The 21674-nt window shown below is 39.7% G+C and overlaps 2 protein-coding genes across 10 annotated transcripts in view; one reads left to right on the top strand and one right to left on the bottom strand.

The window, feature by feature from the left end:
* Positions 1 to 21674, top strand: part of DCTN6 (dynactin subunit 6) — a 1120059-nt gene that overhangs the window by 96046 nt on the left and 1002339 nt on the right. The window lies entirely within an intron of this gene.
* KIF13B (kinesin family member 13B) overlaps positions 1 to 21674 on the bottom strand; it is a 194916-nt gene that overhangs the window by 94481 nt on the left and 78761 nt on the right. For all 6 annotated transcript variants that reach the window (XM_050802410.1, XM_050802406.1, XM_050802408.1 and 3 more), the window contains 6 exons: positions 18417 to 18504; positions 16480 to 16614; positions 13848 to 13960; positions 12482 to 12593; positions 4132 to 4344; positions 2489 to 2599 (listed from right to left, as the gene is read on the bottom strand). In XM_050802410.1, coding sequence (XP_050658367.1) covers positions 2489 to 2599; positions 4132 to 4344; positions 12482 to 12593; positions 13848 to 13960; positions 16480 to 16614; positions 18417 to 18504 — 772 coding nt within the window. The remainder of the gene's footprint in view (positions 1 to 2488; positions 2600 to 4131; positions 4345 to 12481; positions 12594 to 13847; positions 13961 to 16479; positions 16615 to 18416; positions 18505 to 21674) is intronic.

The following is a 21674-nucleotide window of genomic DNA, read 5'->3' as shown; positions in this document are numbered from 1 at the left end:
TATTAAGCGTACAACACTAAAAGATAGTCTTTTTCTTAAGAACCTTACAAACTCAATAGCAACTAAAACTACCCATAACAATTAAACAATGGTAAAGTATTGGATGATGTAGGGTCAAAGGGTGCAGAAGCTGCAGGGAATTCCGTGGCAGGGCCATCTGAGGGCTAGCACCCTATCGGAAGGTGTCACAGAGCCCGGAGGACCCATGGAGAGCCCAGCTAACTTGCAATTGCCCCCAAAATGATGTGAGAAGTCCTTCAAAAAAGAAAGTCATTGAATTCAGTCTGCCCGGAAATTGCCAAATTTATCTGACCATGGACCACGTCAACTGACATGTCTCAAGTCATCTTCCAGAAGATATACTAACACTTTGTGGCTCTACTGTCAGAAATAGATTTTGGAAGATGTCAGTTTGGATTAGGAAGAGGTAAGTGACCAACAGACCAGGTTTTTTCAATGACAGAAGAAAAACGTTCAGCAGCACTACAGCCTGGGAGCTCTAGAAGGTAAGGCATTGAAGCTGCTGCTGAATAAAATCAGGCAGTGCCCCCAAAAGGGACCCCTGGGAGAGGAAAAGTAAAGGTGCCAACACTAAGATCCCCAATGCAGACTCACTTAGACTTGCCCTATTTTCTATCAGCACAACGACTCATCACAACAAATGTTTACTGTTGGAGCAACTGAGAATGGCTCAAAGTGGCTTCCAAATTGGACAATTATTAGAATGACTTACAATTCATAAAAACCACAGGGAGATATGTAATGAGAAATAGTTTATATACTGATCTCTTCTCTATAATTTGAGGGATATGCTTTAAGATAAGCCAATGCAGGGACACAAAAACAACACTGGCCATATGTTGATCTTTAATGAAACCAGGTGATGGGTACCTATAGATTTAGTATACTTTTTTCTAATTTTTATCTACTTTGAAAATGTCTGCAATAAAAATGTTTTTAAAATCTATTTTAATCCCGGTCTGTGCTAATATAACATCCACTTTATGCTAAGTAACAACAGTACCATCCTACAATATCTGATACACAGATTGATTCTGGACAGCACATTTCAAGATGGAATCTACTGAGTGAAAACAGATGGAACAAGTTCTATATATTCTCTAATACAAGTTAAAACAGTTAAAAACAACAGGGAATTTTAACTTAGAAAAGGAAGAGGAAGAAGCAGAGAGATGACTTTATATACACGAACAACTTGGGTAGCAACAGTCCCTATCTTGTAAGACTACTGAGAGGATTACATCAAGTACTGTAGTTAAAAGTGCTTAGCATAGGGCTCAATACGTAAGTGGATCCAATAAATGCTGGCTGTTACTGTCATCACCAGTTCCTGTGTTTGGGTGGGACCTCTCTTAGCTACTAAAGAACAAACTAGGGCCAGTAAGTAGAAGTGAAAGAATAAAAGACTGATTCAATCGCTACTATTAGAGTTGTCTGATCACAAAAAGCCTGTCAGATGTGGTCCTGAGCTCCACATTACTATATATATTTCTAAAACAGAAGTTGGATAATCATGAAACAGGAAAGCCACAGTGTAAATCTATTATTAGGTGGACAGACTTTTTCTCCCAATGCTAAACTTAACTAGATCTTCCTAGACGAATACTAATGTTCCCACCCTAAGGTTTCTGTTGTGTTTTTTTTTGTTGTTTTTTGTTATTGAGACAGAGTCTTGCTCTGTCACCCAGGCTGGAGTACAGGGGCATGATCTCAGCTCACTGCAACCTCCGCCCCTCGGGTTCAAGCGATTCTTGTGCCTCAGCCTCCCAAGTAGCCGGGACTACAGGTGTGTGCCACCACGCCCAGCTAATTTTTGTGTTTTTAGTAGAAACAGCGTTTTGACATCTTAGCCAGGCTGGGCTCGAACTCCTGACCTGAGGTGATCCACTTGTCTCAGCCTTCCAAAGTGCTGGGATTACAGGTGTGAGCCACCACACTGGCCACCACCCTAAGATTTCATAACTATTACTGTTACTAGAAAATGGTGAGAGACAGTCACCTCAGATTTAGGAATTTCATATTACTTTCACTGGGTTTTCACATGGAACCAAGAAGTTCATGGCCTAATACCTAAAAAAAAAATTAATGATACTTTTTTTTTTTCTTGGCCACATGCACTGGATTAATTTTGTAATTTCAGGAAGTTCCTTAGGTCTCTAAAGCACTTAATAGAATGGAGTGTTAAGAGCCAGGGGCTACAAAGGAGTTATTTCATTAAATTTTTTTAAAAAAGATTACTGATACTAAAAAATTATTTCTCACATAAATGATTAAATGCAATTATATCCTGTTTATCCTTCGAATTAATTTTGCAAAGTATAGATTCTCTTAGATCTAGATTCCTAATGATAGTGTTAGATTTGCCATCAACCAAGCTGAAGATCAAAAAGGAACTAGGAAGACCATGTGTTCCACTGTGCAAACTGCCATGAGGTTTCACGCGCTTCATCAGTCAGGAAACACGAACCTGTGCAATCTCCTCCGTTTTCCTTAATTTCTCCTCCCAGGTCACAGTCATTTCCTGGATTAGCTTCTCAGATTCTTCCAGCCGGTCCTTTAGCTCTGGAGATTTCATTGCCTACAAGCAAAATGTTTACTTCATGAAATGTCTAGATGATGCCCTGGAAAAAGAAGCGGCCAACTCTAAAAGGACAAAAGTAACAATCTGCCTCCTCTTGGCTGAATGTCATGCTGAGGTCCAACATCTACTTGAAATGTAACGACAGACCTCCAGGTACCTCGATTGTTCTGAGGACCACAAACTCATCGAGTTATCCAAAATATGCCCAAAAGGAAGGCTTTTTTCCTTTTCTGCCACTGTACTGTGAAGATATAATTACATTTAAGGATGCAAAAATGTAAAGCTTCTAAGGGTTTATTTTTAAAATCCCAATAGGTTATACATCTAGACTCAGACACATGATTCATTCTAGCCCTTGCTGATGACTTCAGGAATTAATCCACGTATATACAGACTTAACGTGTACATGTTGCAGATTGGATGGTGTTATTAATACCAAGGAGACAACAGTCTTCATGGACTGTAAAATTATTCCTATAAAAACAGGATAAAATTCAACAGGTAAAAATATGATCAAGATAATCATCTTGACCATGTCTCTTACTGATTTATTCCCAGAAAACAGGTATGAGAAAGAAAGCAAACTCCAGAAAGAATCCCATAGTGCTGAGAAACTGTGGGAAGAGAAATGCTAATGAAAGCAAGAATCCTGGCCGGGCACACTGGCTCACTCCTGTAATCCCAGCACTTTGGGAGACCGAGGTGGGAGGATCACCTGAGGTCAGGAGTTCAAGACCAGCCTGACCAACATGGAGAAACCCCGTCTCTACTAAAACCACAAAATTAGCTGGCGTGGTGGCATGCACCTGTGATCCCAGCTACTCAGGAGGCTGAGGCAGGGGAATCACTTGAACCCAGGAGGCAGAGGTTGCAGTGAGCTGAGATCATACCATTGCACTCCAGCATGGGCAATAAGAGTGAAACTCCATCTCGAAAAAAAAAAAGTAGGAATCTTGAATCTGACACTTCATTCCACTTTCCCAAGAGGATGAGCACTTGGGATTGCAGGTCAGAGTTGGCAGGTTTTCAAATTTATTAATGTAACATTATCCATTACAGAATATACAGAAGATAGTTATAACAGAATACTACTAAATATATGGGTACTTCTACTATAAAATATTTTCTACAAACATAATTAATCCACAACATGGAAAAGCTAGATTATGAAAGTATAGAAGACTCAAGATTTTCATTCTGACTTCTACCAGGTAACAAATGAGATTCAACAAAAATCTTGCTCTCCATCATTTTCTGCACAAAAATTAAAATTATATACACAAGGTCTCCAGCATCTCTCTTCCTCTCCTATTCTATTCTACCTCTCTTTTGTCTGCTGCCTGAATAGAAATGCAAACATTTTCTCAATTGTCTTTATTTGTTCCTGTTCAATCTTTTTCATATCTGTAAAACCTCTTTGGATTCACAAAGTAGAGTACTCATCCCTCACAGCCCAGGGGAAGAAAATTCAAGCTCCAGGCTGACTCCTCTTTCTGGACTCACAGGGCACACGCGGTTGTGCCTCCTACCTCTGCTTTGGTCAGCTGCTCCCGGAGTTTCTCAACTTCTTCCCGGAGATCCCGGATAATTCGGGCATTAGGGTCCTCGTTCACCACAGCGTGGTTAACAATGTGCTTGGCTCGATCTGCATACCGCAGAGTTGAGAGGGTTTCATCATAGTTATCAGCTGCAGGACTCACAGTAGCCACCATGGCAGTCTTGCTGTTACCCCCAAGGCTGTCCTACAGGAGAAAAAAGAAAGTTGAGTAGCATATTAAAGTTGAAACAAGACATCATATGAGAAACCTGAAATCAGAAATGGTGAACAAATTTCCCCGGGTCCAACACGTTCAGTGACAGAGCCAGGGCTAAAATGCAGGTGTACGGACTTGGGTCCTGTGCTGTGTCTTCTCTGCCAAGCCATTGTACTAAAAAGAGGGAGTTTTAGCCTTTGATAAAGGACAGGGAAATGTCATGAAACCTACCTTTATCTCAGGTTAACAAAAATTAATTCTAAGCTATCTGCCCTATTTTATAAGCAAGATGAGACCACAAGAACACAGACTACTCGGAATAAAAAAGGACTCCTTAAATGCCTCCAACATCTTCCTTAGAGGAACAAGCATGATACTTATTTGGCAAGCTCCTCCACAACCCCCTGCACTGGGAGTCTCTGTGAAGCCTAATAACGGCTCAGAAAGTTGCTGTTACAAGCTATCAAGCACCTTGTAAAGTTTTTACAACATAAGGTACAATTACAATCTTAAAAAAATATGTTAAAGCCATTTCATTTTCTTCCCTCTGATAGCACTTCAAAAGCTACTAACGTTACAAGTTCTACAGAAACACTTCCACCATTCGGACAACGGTCCTGAGAAGAGATACTGTCTTCATGATACTCAAACTGCTAAGTGCAGTGAAACAGCTTTAGGACTGACTGGCTTCCAACGGAATGAAAAAATGACCCTTGCTTGAGAACATTAAAAATAGAGAGATATAACTCAGGCACAAAACTAGACTTGGGACATCAAGCCCACCATGCTGTACTGCACCACAGACAAGGCTGCCCGTGCAGGTGACCTCCTGGTACCCACACCTTGAGTGTGGCCAGGACTTATTCATCGGTCTCCAAGGAATGAAAGTGATGGCATGTCACTTTTAAGGGTAGATTCAAAGAAGATGGTGGCTTCTGTTTTGGGTGTTTTCTTTCACTCGAGGGGAAACGGGCTGCCGTGAAGTGAGGTGGCCCTATGAAGACAGGCCCACAGGAATGCGTTTGGAAGCAGATCTTCTGGACCCTGCTGACAACCATGTAAGTGAGCAGACACCTCCCCACACTGGTCATGCCTTGAGATGATGATGCCACCCCCATCCCCAACACTTTAATTACATCCACGTGAAACAACCCGGCTAGAGCCAGGTTGTTAAGCTGCACGCCCCCGGAGTCTTGACCTATGGAAACCCTGAGACAATAAATGACTTGTTTCCAGCTGTTCCATTTTGGGGGTAATGTGTTACAAGCAATAGGTAACTACTCATACACTAGGACAGCAACCCAGGCTGAGACAAAGTATCAAAGCAAACAAACAAAAAGATTGAATATACTCTTTTTGGTAACAGAATGTCACTGAATGACAGACTCTCAAGATTAGAGGGAACACTGCAACGGGCCAGTAATGGGGAATTCACTAGAGCATAAGAAAGCTAACTCTCCTTTGGGGCAGCATTAACCTATGGAAAACTGCTTTTGAAGACTTTGCCAATCTTATTACAACTAAAATGTGTTGGAACAATCTGTGATTTCCCCAGTCTTTGGGCACGCACTTTATTTTACTTAGGTCTCCACCTTTTGCGAATTCAATTTATCACAGAGCCTGGTTTTATCGGTGAGAAACAGGTCCGTTTGGACAATGGAGGTTAAATCTTGCACTCTGCCTAAAAATCTAGAACTGGTAAGTTGAACAATATCCTAGCCCAGTTAGATTCTGCCTTCAAGTCCAACATGATTTCCACTGCCCACAATACACATTTGGTAACACAGAGAAAATTCAGGTCTGAAGATTGAATAAGGTGACCTGATATCTTTCCAAATTATCTTGCCCTAGTTTCAGAAACAAAATGATTCCTAAGATGTTACTAAAAGGTCAGTATGATCACAGACAGTATGTCCCTTATTCATATACAGTGAAAGTTTGGTTTTCCACAGAAAACATAATTATATTGTTGAAGAAAATATAATTTAATGCATGACACAGAAAGAACTATAACTAATTTGGACTTTAGGAGGTAAAAGCCATGACTGTTTGCTTCGCTCTTCACTTCTAGACACTAATCTCACATAGCTGGTGCTCCAGATTTGGCAACTTCCAGAAAAAATTCACGAAGAGTCCCATGCACATGAATGAAATTCAAATGTGATATAACAAGAGCACAGGAATTCAATCTCATTGCTGTTTGGTTCACCAGCAGCATCGCGCTGTCCTCTGAGAACCACAGCACACTGTCAGCCCACGTGAACAGCAAATGCTGTCAGTTGAAAGGGGATCTGTAACAACAACTACCAAAGGAGAAAAGCATGTATATTGTGCTCCAATTTATGCTGAGAAAAGGAAACCTGGCAAACAACAAATGCTTGATATTTTAAAAGCCCTTGTTCATGGAGTAACAATACCCTTATGTTAAAAATGACCTCATGCCATCAGCAAAAAGGAAATCACAACAAAAGAACTGGCACTCATTCAAGGAAAAAGTAGAAAGTGTCTTGTTTACTCTTTAACTGTTTAATTGGGCAAATCAGACGAGGTTTGTTTCAAGAGTGGCAACTGCAAATTAGACATAGGATAGAATTTACTTTTGGAAGTCAGAATTTTTAAAAGCTGAAAGAACTCTGTGAAGACATATAATCAAATTATTTCATTTTACAGATGAGAAAGTGAGACCCAGGAAAACGACAGACTTTTCAAAGGTCACAGAGCTGGTTCAGAGCAGAGCTGAAATTATTCATTCATTCGACTCTTCCTGGAGTTCACCATCTAGGGAGGATGCTGGTAAGCAAACATTATATAACAGGAACTAAGATGATAGGGATAAATACAATATGGTCTAAAACAAACAGCAGAGAGCCAAATCTTGAAAGGTTAAGGAAGACTCTCACAGAAAGTGACACGTGAGACTCAAAAATAGAGAAGCATTACCCAGGTAAAGGGAGAGGGTCTGAGAGGAGGCAGGAGAGACTGAAGAGATGGGAGGGGAAAGCATGTTTCAAGTGAAACAAGAGTAAAGTCCTAGAGGTAAGACAACACTCATCACCTAGCTGGAATTTGTAACACCAAGAAGCACAAGATGAACAATAAAAAGTAAAGGTGGTCAGCTCATGAAGGACCTTGTAAGTCACACGCCATTAAAGAATTTGGACTCTGTGGCTGGGTGCAGTGGCTCATGCCTGTAATCTCAGCACCGTGGGAGGCCGAGATAGGAGGATCACTTGAGTCCAGAAGTTCAAGACCAGCCTGGCCAACATAGTGAGACCCTGTTTATACAAAAACGAAAAAAAATAGAATTTGGACTTTATCCTAAGTGCCTGTGGAAGTTACTGAAGAGACTGAGGGTTAAGAGTATTAATTTAAAAAGATGTTGCAACCTAACCATGGAGAAAGGACTGGACTAAGAAAGCTTGAGGGAAATGACTGTCATCCAAGCAACAGATGAAAGTGGCCTTCATTAGGGAGGTGGCAGTAGGAACAAAAAGAGGGAGATGAATTAGAAAGGTACTCATCATCTGAGCACTCATTACCAGAAATTACTTCATGTTAAGAGGCCCACATTTAGATGGTTATTCAGAGGACCAAAAATCATCTTAATATGAAACAGTTCTCTACTAACCACTTAGTGAATGCATAACCCTCGTTTAATGGTTGTTCCATCCTCCCTGGGAGAAGAGCACTCACATCCATCGCGGACCAACTCACCAAGAGGAGCCACAGCTTCTCTCATTCTCAGATGTTACACACATTAAGAGCACAACACAATTACGATGCAAATACGAGGCAGAAAAAAAAAAGACCCTGGGAAACTGAAAATGTTATAGAAGATGGGCAGTTTTACAAGTTCAATGGAAATTATTCTGGAGAATACAGGAAGTATGCCCATGTCAAAGTAGGATCTGGATGAGTCAGACTAAGAATTTAAGAAGGAAAAAGCAACAGGGACCTGAAACCCACTTTAAAGGAAAAGAATCTGCATTTCCACCAATTTGGAGAGGGCTCTGGGAAAACTGCTTAAGCTCTGGAACATGTTTTGCAAAAAATACCCCTATTTACGATCTTCTGTGAAGGCTAAATGATGTTAAAAAAAAAATCATATACATTCATTTCTTTTTTTTTTTTTTTTTGAGATGGAGTCTCACTCTGTTGCCTAGGCTGGAGTGCAGTGGCATGGTCTTCGCTCACTGCTACCTCTACCTCCTGGGTTCAAGTGATTCTCCTGCCTCAGCCTCCCAGGTAGCTGGGATTACAGGTGCACACCACCACTCCCAGCTCATTTCTGTATTTTTAGTAGAGATGGGGGCTTCACCATGTTGGCCAGGCTGGTCTCAAACTCCTGGCCTCAGGTGATCTGTCCACCTCAGCCTCCCAAAGTGCTGGGATTACAGGTGTGAGCCCCATGCCCAGCCAGATCACATACATTTTTAAGGAAAAAAATAATGTCAAATATTCAGCAAACACGGGACTTATTTTTAATACATGAAAGTTGTAATTATAACTTAAGTTAACTGAATAGCAGATTAAGTGACCTTTTAAAAAATGTTTATGGTTTCATTCTTCAAGCTCAAGTATTATGAACAGTTTTTTTTTCATTATTTTCTATCAAAGACTGGTAAATATCAAGTGAGTATCCTTCTAATGAAAATAACCTTTTATAAGATGAGCACAACCTTGGCAAAAATAGCTGCACAGTCAAGTCAGTGCTGATTCCAATCCCGATCCTGCCATTCACTAGTTCTGCACCCTCTGTCTCATCTGACTACTGGGAACACCACCCTTTCCGTTCTAAGAAGGAAATGAGATGATGTCCATGAAGCCCTTGGTATGGCACCAGACACTCCTGCAACAGGTGCTCCTGGCCTCCAGCCCACTGAAGCCACCCAGTGATTACCCATGCCATTTTCACTGTGTCGATTAACAAAAGATAGTTCTTGTTTTCTGGTGCTTTTTTTTTTTTTTTTTTTTTTTTTTTTTTGAGAGGGAGTCCCACTCTGTCACCAGGTTGGAGTGCAGTGGCACGTTATCGGCTCACTGCAACCTCCTCCTCTTGGGTTCAAGCGATTCTCCTCTCTCAGCCCCCCGAGTAGCTGGCATTACAGGCATGCACCACCACACCCAGCCAATTTTTGTATTTTTAGTACAGGCAGGGTTTCACCATGTTGGTCAGGCTGGTCTCAAACTCCTGACCTCACCTGATCCTCCCATCTTGGCCTCCCAAAGTGTTGGGATTACAGGCGTTAGCCTCTATGTCGGACCAACAAAAGATACTTGTTGTTTTAAATGGACTCAAGTAGCAACACTGAAACAAGGACAATGTATGATCAGGAAATGTTTCTGTGGAAAGTTTGAGGAAGCATCTTATCAAGATTTCTTCTAGAGGACAGGCATGGTGACTCAAAACTGTAATCCTGGCAGTTTGGGAGGCCAAGGCAGGAGGATGCTTAAGGCCAGGAGTTCAAGACCAGCCTGGGCAACATAGTGAGACCTCATCTCTACTAAAAATTTAAAAAAAAAAAAATGCTACATATCGTGGTGCATACCTGTAGTCCCAACTACCCAAGGAGGCTGATGTGGGAGGATCACTTGAGTCCAGGAGTTCTAGACTGTAGTGAGTTATGACTGCACAACTGCACTCTAGCCTGGACAACAGAGACCCCCCTGTCTCAAAAAAAAAAAAAAAAAAAAAAAAAAAAAAGACTTCTTATATATTTAAAAAAAAATTCCTGACCAGTTGCGGTGGCTCATGCCTGTAATCCCAGCACTTTGGGAGGCTGAGGTGCATGGATCACTTGAGATCAGGAGTTCAAGACCAGCCTGGTGAACATGGCAAAACCCTGTCTCTACTAAAAGTAAAAAAATTAGCCAGGTGTGGCAGTGCGCACCTGTAATCCTACTCGGGAGGCTGAAGCAGAAGAATCACTTGAACCAGGAGGTGGAGGTTGCAGTGGGCTGAGACTGCACCACTGAACTCCAGCCTGGGTAACAGAGCAAGGCTCTGTCTCAAAAAAAAAAAAAAAAAAAAAAAAAAAAAAAAAAAAAAAAGTTCCTTTGGTAATGAAACAATTAAAAAAATTTTTTTAATACATATGTTTAAGGTGTAAAGCATGTTTGATATATGTAAACATACTAATATCATTGATTACTACAAACAAATGAATACATCCATCACCTTACACGGTTACCTTTTGTGAGAAGCACACCTAAAATATAGCAAAATTTTTTTTTGTATACGATACAATGTTATTAACTATAGTCCTTATACTGCCCATTAGATATCCAGACTTAGTATCCTATATAACTGCAAGTTTATTCACTAATTTTAATGGCTTTTATGAAAAAGAATAATTATATTCATCCTCCAAAGTCTTGAATTTTGCAGTTTGCTTGTTTTTCTAATTATTCTACAGAAAAAAACTACAAAACATTTCTGTTAGTCTTACAGAAGTAGAAGTGCTTATGCTGTTTGAGACAGGAAGGAAAAGTAAATTTTTTTTTTTAGGTTAAAAGCACTGAGGTGTTTAGTTATATAGGCTGACATCAGTGATTCAAATAACAAAATCTGAATAATAATGTACTACTTTAAAAGACTAAAGGTTAGAATTGTCTTTATGGCAGGCCAAGGTGTTTTAATTTTGTTCCTAAAAATTATCTCTTACTATCTGATGTTTGTGAGGTTGCATGACAAACCTTTACAAGTGGTTTTAATTATCAAAATTTGTTTACACTTTTGTTTAAATTTCTAACAGTACTGCATTTTGGCCAAAGGAAGTAATTGGACCTGATTTTCTACTGTGGCCAATTTATTGAATTTTAGCATTACATTTAAGAAAGAACACACTGACATTTACATAAAGAATGTTTTATTTTAACAAAACATACTCAAACAGTGTGCGGAGTTTTGAATTAAAAAGTTGAACACTAGTAAATCTTGAGAGGAGGTAGAAACCAGGAGAAACCCCTAATTCATTTCACAAAGGCTGTTTTTTAAACATGCTATGGACTAAATCAGTAACTATGTCCTCTACTAAGCTACTGGGGCGGCCCGTGTTGAACTCATCTTAGTACTTTCAACTCCCAATGCAATGCATGCCAGGTATTCAACAAATTCTTGATCAATAAGAAAATAGAGCATCACAAAATTAAACAGGGCACATAAAATTATTTCTCCATTTTAAAAATAGAAAAAAAAAAGAGTATTAAAGGATTTAGTCAGGTGACACCCCTATAAATGGGTTAAATTGTCACTGCAACTTATATCCTCTAATTCCCAGTCCAATATCCAACTCACCACACCACCTTATGAAGACTAAAGGGGCTCCGGAGGGCTGGAGGAAGCTGGAAATAAGTCTCTCTTTTTTCACCAAATTCCTATTACATGTTATCACCATCTCTGTCATGATCTATCACAAATTCAGGTTCTAATATTGTGTGTGCACATCTTATCTCCCTCGTGAGCCACAGAGCGCAAGAAGTGCCCTCTGTTTTCCTCTGTTTTAAAATGGAGGCTACGTTCTCCTCCTACCACTGCACATTGACTTTCTTCTTTCTCACTTCCATTGCTCTTGTTCATACAGAATCAATCAATTAATGAATGACTGTGTGCCCTACTCTGCAGCCTTTAACAACACCTTTAAGAAGCCAAAAGCAAATTAAAGCCATCATGAGAAAGCTAAACAGAAACCAAGGTCTGAATGCACTGAAGTTAAACAGAAAACAAGCTCCAAAATGTTAGCCCAAGAAAAGGAGTCTGTGGTAGGCCAGGGTGGCCCACTTGAGTGTGAGGGCAGCGGAGGCTCCTCCTCCATGACTCACACAGCAGTCAGATTAGCAGAAGGCCCTTTCTCTACTCCCCCAAATCTCCAGAAGCAATCGTGTGATTCCGTGCGCGTCCAGCAACCTCACTGCATCCAGGTTCTAGTAAGCTGGAATGTGAATTGCTAGGAAAAAAAACCTATGTTTATTCCATCAAAAATGTCATTACCATAAGAGCCTAATAATTATACATTTGCACACCGATGGAGGAAATGATACCTGGAAGGGATTAACAGTCTACTCTTTTTTCCTTTCTTCTTGCCAACCACCAAAAGTTTGCCATGAAGAAAAAAAACAAACTTACTTTGAGCAGCCAAGTGAGAACTGAGTCACGATATGGAACAAATTTATTCTTGTTTTTGCCAGCACTCTGATCTGCAAGAGCTGAGATAACCAGACCGAGGGTTGTGAGGGACCTGCATGGTACAACAATATATCAAATGTCACATTTTAGCACAAAGATTGAACACCAAGATGCCCTTGTACCTGCATGTGAGCAGCACCCTGTCAGCACTTTGCTGCTCAGTTCAAAAGCACACAACTCGAAATAGCTATTTTCCCCAATACTACTATAAGCAATAAAAATGCTTAGCCCAGTATTTTGTAGTACATAAAAATGTGAGCTATAAATCTTCAGGTCAATATAATACCAAAACCACATATCTCTAAGAAAGCAAGCCAGAAACACAGTAATTAAACCATAGTACAAAGCAAAAATTATATATATGAGATTCAATAATAGGATAGCATCTGGGTGATGGTGTTCTATCATCTCCATTTGGTTTATGACTCCTATGTGTCCTTCTGGGAGCCACAAGGACAGAAAAGCTTCCTACCCATAATGAGCTAACGATTCGGCTTGAGGGAGAAAATTTGAAGCCCATATGAAGGAACTGGTAAACAAAATATTACTTCGTATTATTCGTAGCACAGGATCACCCCTTCCATGAAAAGAATTACCTGACCCAAAACAGCAATAGGGCCACTGCTGAGAAACCCTGACCTGACTGAGTCTGTGCTCTTCGGCCCCATCAGGCATCTCAACAAAACCTAAAATGAGCCCACATGAAGGAACTGGTGAACAAAATATTACTTGGTAAAGTCTTAGCTTCTTGGACTTGGACAAGCACGACAGTGTCTAATAAAGGAAAAGCTCAATGTGGTTAGTACATGTTTGTCCAAAGAGCAACACACAGGTCAAGTTTCAACAGCTCCACTCTGAGAGACCAGTTACCTTTGATCTTCTCTATAGCTAAACCAGTGGTTCTCAACTGGAGGGTGACTGTGTCCCCACAAGGAACAGCCACGGATATTGAAAGTGAGCTTGGGTTGACACACCTAGGGGTGGGGGAAGAGGTGGCAGCTACTATCGCCATCTAGTGGGGAGAAGCCAGGGATGCAGCTAGACACTCTACAAAGCACAGGATCACCCTTCCCATGAAAAGAACTACCTGACCCAAAACAGCAACAGGGCCACTGTTGAGAAACCCTGACCTGAGGCTGTGCTCTTTCGCCCCATCAGGCATCTCAACAAAACCTCATATGAGCCCAGGGCCATTGAAAATACCAGAAAAAAATTCCAAATCACCTTATTATTTTAATAACCACAGATGTTCCCTCATTGGCTATCAAATCAACAAAGCAATACAAATAAGCTTGAGAGCACTTACTTGTTAATGTTGCTCCCTTCCTTCAGCCTGTCCCCTGCAGCGCCCGTCTTCGTTGCTCGTTCACTGCCAGCTAAATCCACCAGGCTCAGTTTGCCCACTTTCTCTCCAGATGTCTACAAAGGAAATCAATCAGTGCTAATAAACAGGAACACAAGGCCAGTTGTGGTGGTTCATGCCAGTAATCCCAGCACTTTGGGAGGACAAGGAATGGGGATCACCTGAGCCCAGGATTTCAAGAACAGCCTGGGCAACACAGCAAAATCCTGTCTCCACAAAAAATTAAAAAAAAAAAAAATAGCTGGCCATGGTGGTGCATACCTATAGTCCCAGCTACTTGGGAAACTGAGGTGGGAGTTCACTTGAGCCCAGAAGTTCCAGGCCACAGTGAGCTATGACTGCACTTCTGCATTCCAACCTGAGCGACACAGTGAGACCCTGTCTCTTAAAAAGCAATACAAAAAGCAGTTCTGTCGCAACTAAATGAATTTATGATCTAAACCCTTTATTAAAAGTATTTACCATTACTTCAAAATTATTTTGTGCTGCTATAACACACTGTAAGAAAACTGTACAATCTAATGATGGAGACACAGAAAATTTATAAAACTACTAATCCAGCCAGGATGAAAGCTAATTATCTCAGAAAAACAGTGCCTCCAAAATGAGCCATTTTGAAGGGTGCCCAAGGAAATTTCCAGAGTAGTATACAAAAGTACTTCTAAGAGTTAAATTTTACTATTATTGGAAACTGTGTTTAAAATTTCATGGATATTTATCAATAATCCTGAGACAAAACACTTGCAATTCTGACATAAAAAAACAACTGACCTTTATACAATAGAAGAATCCCTCAAAATCTCAAAATATTTTGTAACATTTACATCTTATTCATATATAATTCCATTTCATGTCGGGTGTTAGATTTATATCTTTTTCTAGTTAAGATATTATATACATACAGACACAAAGATATCGTTATCAAAAGTGTTTTCTTATCAAGCACATACATGTAACATACTTTGTACTTCAATAGCAATACAAGAAATGTAGGAAACCAATACCAAAATCTACAGACTGAATCATTTTTAAAGCCTTCCTTTAAAATAGACATTTCCATAAATAAACATGCTGTTAACAAAAGGATATTCAGCATCCCAAATCAAAAGCACTTTTAGTTTAAAAAAAAAAAAAAAAGTCCTCAGTATGTTTTTTGTTTTATGCTGAAAAGGAAATAAGAAACAAAGAACTTTTTGTTGTTACACTAATCTTGCTGTGATGGTAAAAGGAGAAAAATATGCTTTCAGCAGATGAAAATCCTGCCAAAGTATAGCACTTTGCCAGGGTGATTATTTTACCTTCTGGTATTTGAAATGGACACACTAGGGGGTAGGCATCATAATAAAATATGTAAAATTCACATTAAGAGGGAAGACGCAAATATACTAGGCAACAGACAAGTCTGCAACGCAGCAGAAGCACATGTATCTCTGACTAGGTTTACTCTTCACAAGATTCAAAACCAAACACTCAAAAAGTTATTCTACAAAAGCGAGTGATTTTATAGTACAATTTCCCCAGTGTCATTTATTCCTTCTAATGGTGTTTTACAGAAGGCAACACTGCAAAAGAACCTCTGCTAAATCAGCTAGAAGTTTTGTTTTGTTTTGTTTTTTTGAGGCAGGGTCTTGCTCTGTTGCCCAGTGCAGTGGGGCAATCATAGCTCACTGCAGTCTCAAGCTCCTGGGCTCAACTCATCCTCCCACCTCAGCCTCCCTAGTCACTAGGTCTATGGGCATGAACCACCCACACCATGCTAATTTTCAAATATTCTGTAGAAATGGAGTCTTATTATGTTACCCGACTGTTCTCCAACTCCTGGGCTCAAGCAATCCTCCGGCCTTGGTCTCCCAAAGTGCTGGGATTACAGGTGTGAGGCACAGTGCCTAGGCAAGCGAGAGCATTACCATTGGCTTACTCAGTTAGCCATCACAGTTTAAAATTCAAAAACTGCTGGGGCAGACAGTGGGCCATCGGTCCACTTAACTTCTGCTCCACCTTCCTTTAGTGGGAGTGGGTGGAAAGCTTAAACCCACACTTCTCAGACTCCCTGGCAGCCCAGGCTCAGGATACACCTGCTAGAGGCTGAAAAGCAGAAGTAGAGCATAGGCCGCCTGCTGCCACTTTCTGGCTCTTTCTGCTGGCAGCGGGACTAGGGAAATGTAAGCACATTCTCCAGGTTCCAGGATGCTATGAGGTGGCAGCATGGACCGAAGCAACTTCTCTATTCCTGCTTCCTGGATCACAGCTATGGGTATGCCTGGAACTCAGCGTTCTAGAGGTGTCCTCAGAGGTGGCACCACCCCGGTGGCCAGATGTGTGCTGTTCAGAAAGTTATTCCTCAAGAGGCAGTCTAGAACCTGGTCCTCCTCAGATGTCCCAACAACCCTGGAATCACCTGCTTCCCTACATGACATCCCTTTCTATTGACCTAGAGTGGCTTCTGTTTCTTGTCCAGAGTCCTCATTGATACACAAGTCTAGCCAGGACTTTAATTCATCTAACACCTGTAGAGAAAAAAAAACCACAATCCACTTTAGAAATATAAAAACAGGTCATGCATCTGAACACCTACCCCAGACTTCACATCGTAGAGAGTATGTGTGAGGGTGATTTTGAAAACTGCATGGGATCGGCTACTCTCCTCGTTCATGTTGGTTGCAGCAACTGTGCGAGATTTGTTACCCTCAGACATCAACGACTCGATATCCTAAGTGGAAACAAATCATAGACCCACATTTCTTTACTTGTGTAATACACACTAAAACCCTGCTACACTACAAAATGCATTACAAGTTTTGCTACTAAGTCAACAACATTTGGAGTTAACATTCTTGTTTCTCAATGAACATTGGGCCCCGTGGAGTACAATAGCCAATACCATCTCTGAAAACTTAAAGTAGATCATTTGCTACAGGTACAGAGGTGGCAGCTTTGACTCAAAGTTCAGAAGCTACACCTTTGGTCACACAAGATGAATAAGTATGCCACGCCAACCTCATCTAATATAGAAATTTGAAAAAACTTAGTTTCTTTAATACAGAAGCAATACAAATTTATTGTTAAAACAAATTAGATTATACAAATAAGCAACACAAATAAATAACTTGTGTTATTTCTCCTTTCATCCAGGCATATCACCGACTACTACTATCTTAGCAGACCTGTTTTTTATTTATTTTTTTTACTATACTTTAATTTCTAGGGTACATGTGCAGAACATGCCAGTTTGTTACATATGTATATATGTGCCATGTTGGTGTGCTGCACCCATTAACTCGGCAGACCTGTTTTTAAAAATTAGAATGTCAAGAGACTAATTTTCTGCATTGATTTACCACTTGGTTGCTACTACTACTAAAAAAGAGAAACAACAAAATACAATAGGAAGGTCAAGGGATTTTCTTTTTTTTTTTTTAATGTTATAAGCTCTAAAACAGTTAACCAACCTGGATTTTAATTGCATTAACAACAATGCAGAGCTATGATACCCATCTGCCTTACAAGGATCTTAATGAGGAGTGAGAAAAATGGTATGTGTGAAAGTTGACTAGATGCTTCCTATTACCCAGTCTTCACTTCGTTCCAGTAAGACAGCCCAATCTTCAACTTGGCACATATGGCCAAGCTAAGAGACTACATTTCCCAGATGCCCTTGCAGCTCACTCTGGCCACATGACATTTTAGTGAGTAAGATTTAAAATTAAAATAGGCCATCTGGGAATTCTCCTTCAGGGAGTAGGCGTGCTATCACGTGTTGGTTCTAAGAGCCATCTTGAACTATGGGAATAAGGACATTACCACACCTCTCTATGTTGACCACTGGAAGGAATCCAGGTCCCTAATAACACATTTGGGGCCACCATATCAGCCCTGGAGAGCCTACCTCCATATTTCTTTTCCATTAAAAGTCTTGTTTCAATCATCATTCATTCATTCATACTTTCCAATATATACTGAAAGCACCTACCACAGGGCAGGTACTTTTCAAACACTGAGAATATACAATGGACAAAACAGGTAATAATCCATGTTTCAAAGAACTGTTACATTTTTTTAATGTTATGTGCAACTGAACACAATCCTAACTGACACACATCACCAAAAACTGAAAATCACAATTTTCTATTAAAAGAATAATGTTTAAGAAAAAATTCAACACGATACATAAAAAGCCTTAAAGTAAAAACATTAACTGCAAAAGGAAGTATAAGTGGGCCCCAGAATGGGAAAACAACAACAGAAGATAAAATTCATAATTTTCTAGATTGATTCAAACCCACTTTAGATTCACTAAGTCTGATAACTTCTCATTTAAAAGCCTCATCCTATTTAGTCTATATTTATTCACTGGTCTCTGATCAACTACCTCATTTTTAGGATTTTTGTAGAAAGGGATTTATTAAGTGATGCTATTATATATGCAATTTTAAAAAACAACAAAGTAAGCCAGGAAAGAGAGCCCACCCTACTACACTAAATTTAAGTCGTTCACATACAGGATGTTGTTACCTTGTAGCTTGTGACAGCCAGTTTAGAAAGTCCGTCGACATAAGGTCCCAACACACTATGCTCTCTGACTTTCAACGTCTGACGGCTTCTGTTCACGAAAAACAAAGAAATGATTTTTTTAATAATAGCCTATTTTTAAAAAGGACTCAGCTCTGCTCCATAAAAATATACAATGAATTCAAGAAAGACCCCAAATAAATAAAACCAACCGACTTGATCCCAGAAGAATTTAAACCAAACTTTAAAATCTTCACTGCGAAGAAAACTTCATAATGTGATTAAATATCACATCACTCAAAGGGTACATTGTGGGATGTCTATTTGCTACTACAAAGAATGCAGAGTCAAATAAATATGAACAATCTATTTGTCTTACACAGAATGTGGTACAAACAGCAGAAACTCAGTAAATGTTAACTGTGCAAGAAAGGAAAACTACAGACCAGTCTGTCATGAAGAAAGACAAACAAAAGACAATAAACTGAATCTAATGATTTCAAAATACAAAATTGGGCTTATCTCAGGGCTTCTAGGCTATTGACCACTGGAAAAAAGATGCTCGCACTTTAATCACATTGACAGCCTAAGGGGGCAGAGGAAGGAAGTACGATCATTTCAATAAACGCATGAAAAAAGATTCAATAAAATTAAAATTAAATATTCGTAAGTTGTTTTTTTTTTTTTAAAAAAAACCCTCTTAGCAAACAAGGAACTAATAAACCCAGTAAAGGACATCTGAGAAAACTGTAGAGCACAGATAGCATAGTTAATAATATAAACCAAAAATATTAAGAATATTTGTTGAGGTGTTAGTCAAAGGGTACAAAGTTTCCGTTAGGAGGAGTAAGTTCTTGAGATCTATTGCACAGCATGGTGACTATAGTCAGTAACACAGTGTGTGTTTCAAAATTGCTGAGAGTAGATTTTAAATGTCTGCACCATAAAAAAAAAAAAAAGGTAAGTGGGTAAGGTGACGGATATGTTAATTAGCTTGATATAATCATTCCATAATATATACATGATCAAAACACACTGTACTCCATAAACATATACAATTCTCATTTGTCAATTAAAAATTAAATTATAAAAAAGAGTGTTAATAATGAGGTTACTGGTGATTTTCATTTTATATTTTTTTCCTTATTTTATACCACGAATGTGTGTCCATTTTTGAACTACACAAAATCTTTTTTAAAAAAGTAATAAATTATAATACTTAAAGTTTTTTTGTTTTTGTTTTTATTTTCAAATGGAGTCTTGCTCTATCACCCAGGCTGGAGCGCAGCGCCAGGATTTCACCTCACTGCAACCTCCGCCTCCCGGGTTCGAGCAGTTCTCCTGCCTCAGCCTCCTGAATAACTGGGATTACAGGTGCACATCACCACACCCAGCTCATTTCTGTATTTTTAGTAGACACGGGGTTTCATCATGTTGGCCAGGCTGGTCTCGAACTCCTGACCCCAAGTGATCCGCCTGCCTTGGCCTCCCAAAGTGCTGGGATTACAGGCATGAGCCACCATGCCCAACCAGTGTTTCAAGTTTTTTGGTGGTTCTTTGATGCCTATGAAGAGAGGTGCACACTCCTCAGCTTGATACGTATGCTCCTTTATAATCTGCTCTTGACTACCTCTTAGTCAGCTCTCCTTATCCTCGCCTTAGGCAGGAATTAATTTACTTTTATCCATTTGTATTATAATAAACTTTGGGCTCTAGAATAGCAAGAATAATGTCTAATTACTTTGGGAGTCTGCAGTTCCTAGCACAAGTCCTGTCACATAAGAATCACTAGATGAATGAACAGACTTCACTAACAAAGTGAAGATGAGAGAGATTAAGGTGACAGAGAGGACTTCAAATGTTAGCTTCCATCATTTGGAGAGGGAGTGCTAGTAACTAAGAAGGCAGGAGAGGAAGGGAAGAAATCATCATTTGGAGAGGGAGTGCTAGTAACTAAGAAGGCAGGAGGGGAAGGGAAGAAATGTTGAACACATACAGTGAATGACTAGCATGGAAGCTGAATCGCATTCAATCGCTAATACCCATAATAAAGAAAGCAAGAAAAGGATAGTTCTAGAATAACCCTTCATATAAACAGTAATCAGGGGATAAGGAAATGACTCTTAAATCTAAAATCTATAGTACCCTAGGATCAACCACAAAAAAAATGTCACTTATTACCATGTAACTGGATAAAGCAGATATAGAGTATTTGATTTACTTCTCACCCCAGGATATATTCTATTATTCACTTTTTTCCTTTCATATTTCCTCTTTTTTCTTAATGTATCCTCTATTATCTCCTGAGTAAAACAACATAATTATATTACTACATACTAGATGCTGAATTGATATAATTAGTACGTGAATAAAAAACGAACTTTTCTCAAATGGTCTTTGACCGAAATTCACCTTTAGAGATTTTAATCCATTTACTTTGAATCTTCAGAAACTAAAAAAAAAAAATTTCCAAGAAATTTTCACTGGGGAGATAACAGCAGCAGCTACCACTTATTGAGTACTTACTGTATGCCAGCAAATATTCTAAGACCTCAGGTGTATCATCCCAGTCTATCGTCACAACAGCCCTCTGAGATAATTGTATCCTATCATTTCCCTCTTCAAGTTCCCTCTAGGCCCACAAGTTAGGCCTAGAAAGCGTAAGAAACGTGCCCAATAGGTAACAAGTAGAGGACCTAGATCTGGAGCTACGCGAATCCGAAGCTCTTCGGAATTCACTGTTAATTCATTACTGTAAGTAAGCTGTTAATTACTATACCCAAGACAAACACAGGAGAAATTACTAAAGACTGTACATGTGCAGATAAGTTGAAAAGATGCCATACAAGCACCCTGGATTAAGCAGAAGAACGAACAGGTATGAAGTCAGTCAGCTAAGAATTTCTGGAAGGAGTTAAGTCTGGGCTGGATCTCAGAAAAGTGATGATCTTTGCAGAGGTCAAAGTCCAAGAGAAAGTATTCAAGGCAGAACAAAATATATACATATACAGGGGTATAATATTAAGTAGGATGTGGGTACCTGGGCCATAAGGTACTCTCTGGCCTCTTTGTTTTGGAACAGTTTTTATTAATTAAAAGAAATTTACTTTTAATTTCTTTTGAGACAGGATGAATCTCTCATCCTGTCACCCAGGCTGGGGTGCAGTGGCACGATCTTGGCTCACTGAAGCCTCAAACTCCTGGGCTCAAGCGATCCTCCCACCTTGGCCTCCTTTCGTTCCATGTTGACTTCTGTGCATC

This window comes from Macaca thibetana, chromosome 8 (genome assembly GCF_024542745.1).
Source record: "Macaca thibetana thibetana isolate TM-01 chromosome 8, ASM2454274v1, whole genome shotgun sequence".
Taxonomy (NCBI): Eukaryota; Metazoa; Chordata; class Mammalia; order Primates; family Cercopithecidae; genus Macaca; species Macaca thibetana.
This window is presented reverse-complemented; position numbering and strand designations above follow the sequence as displayed.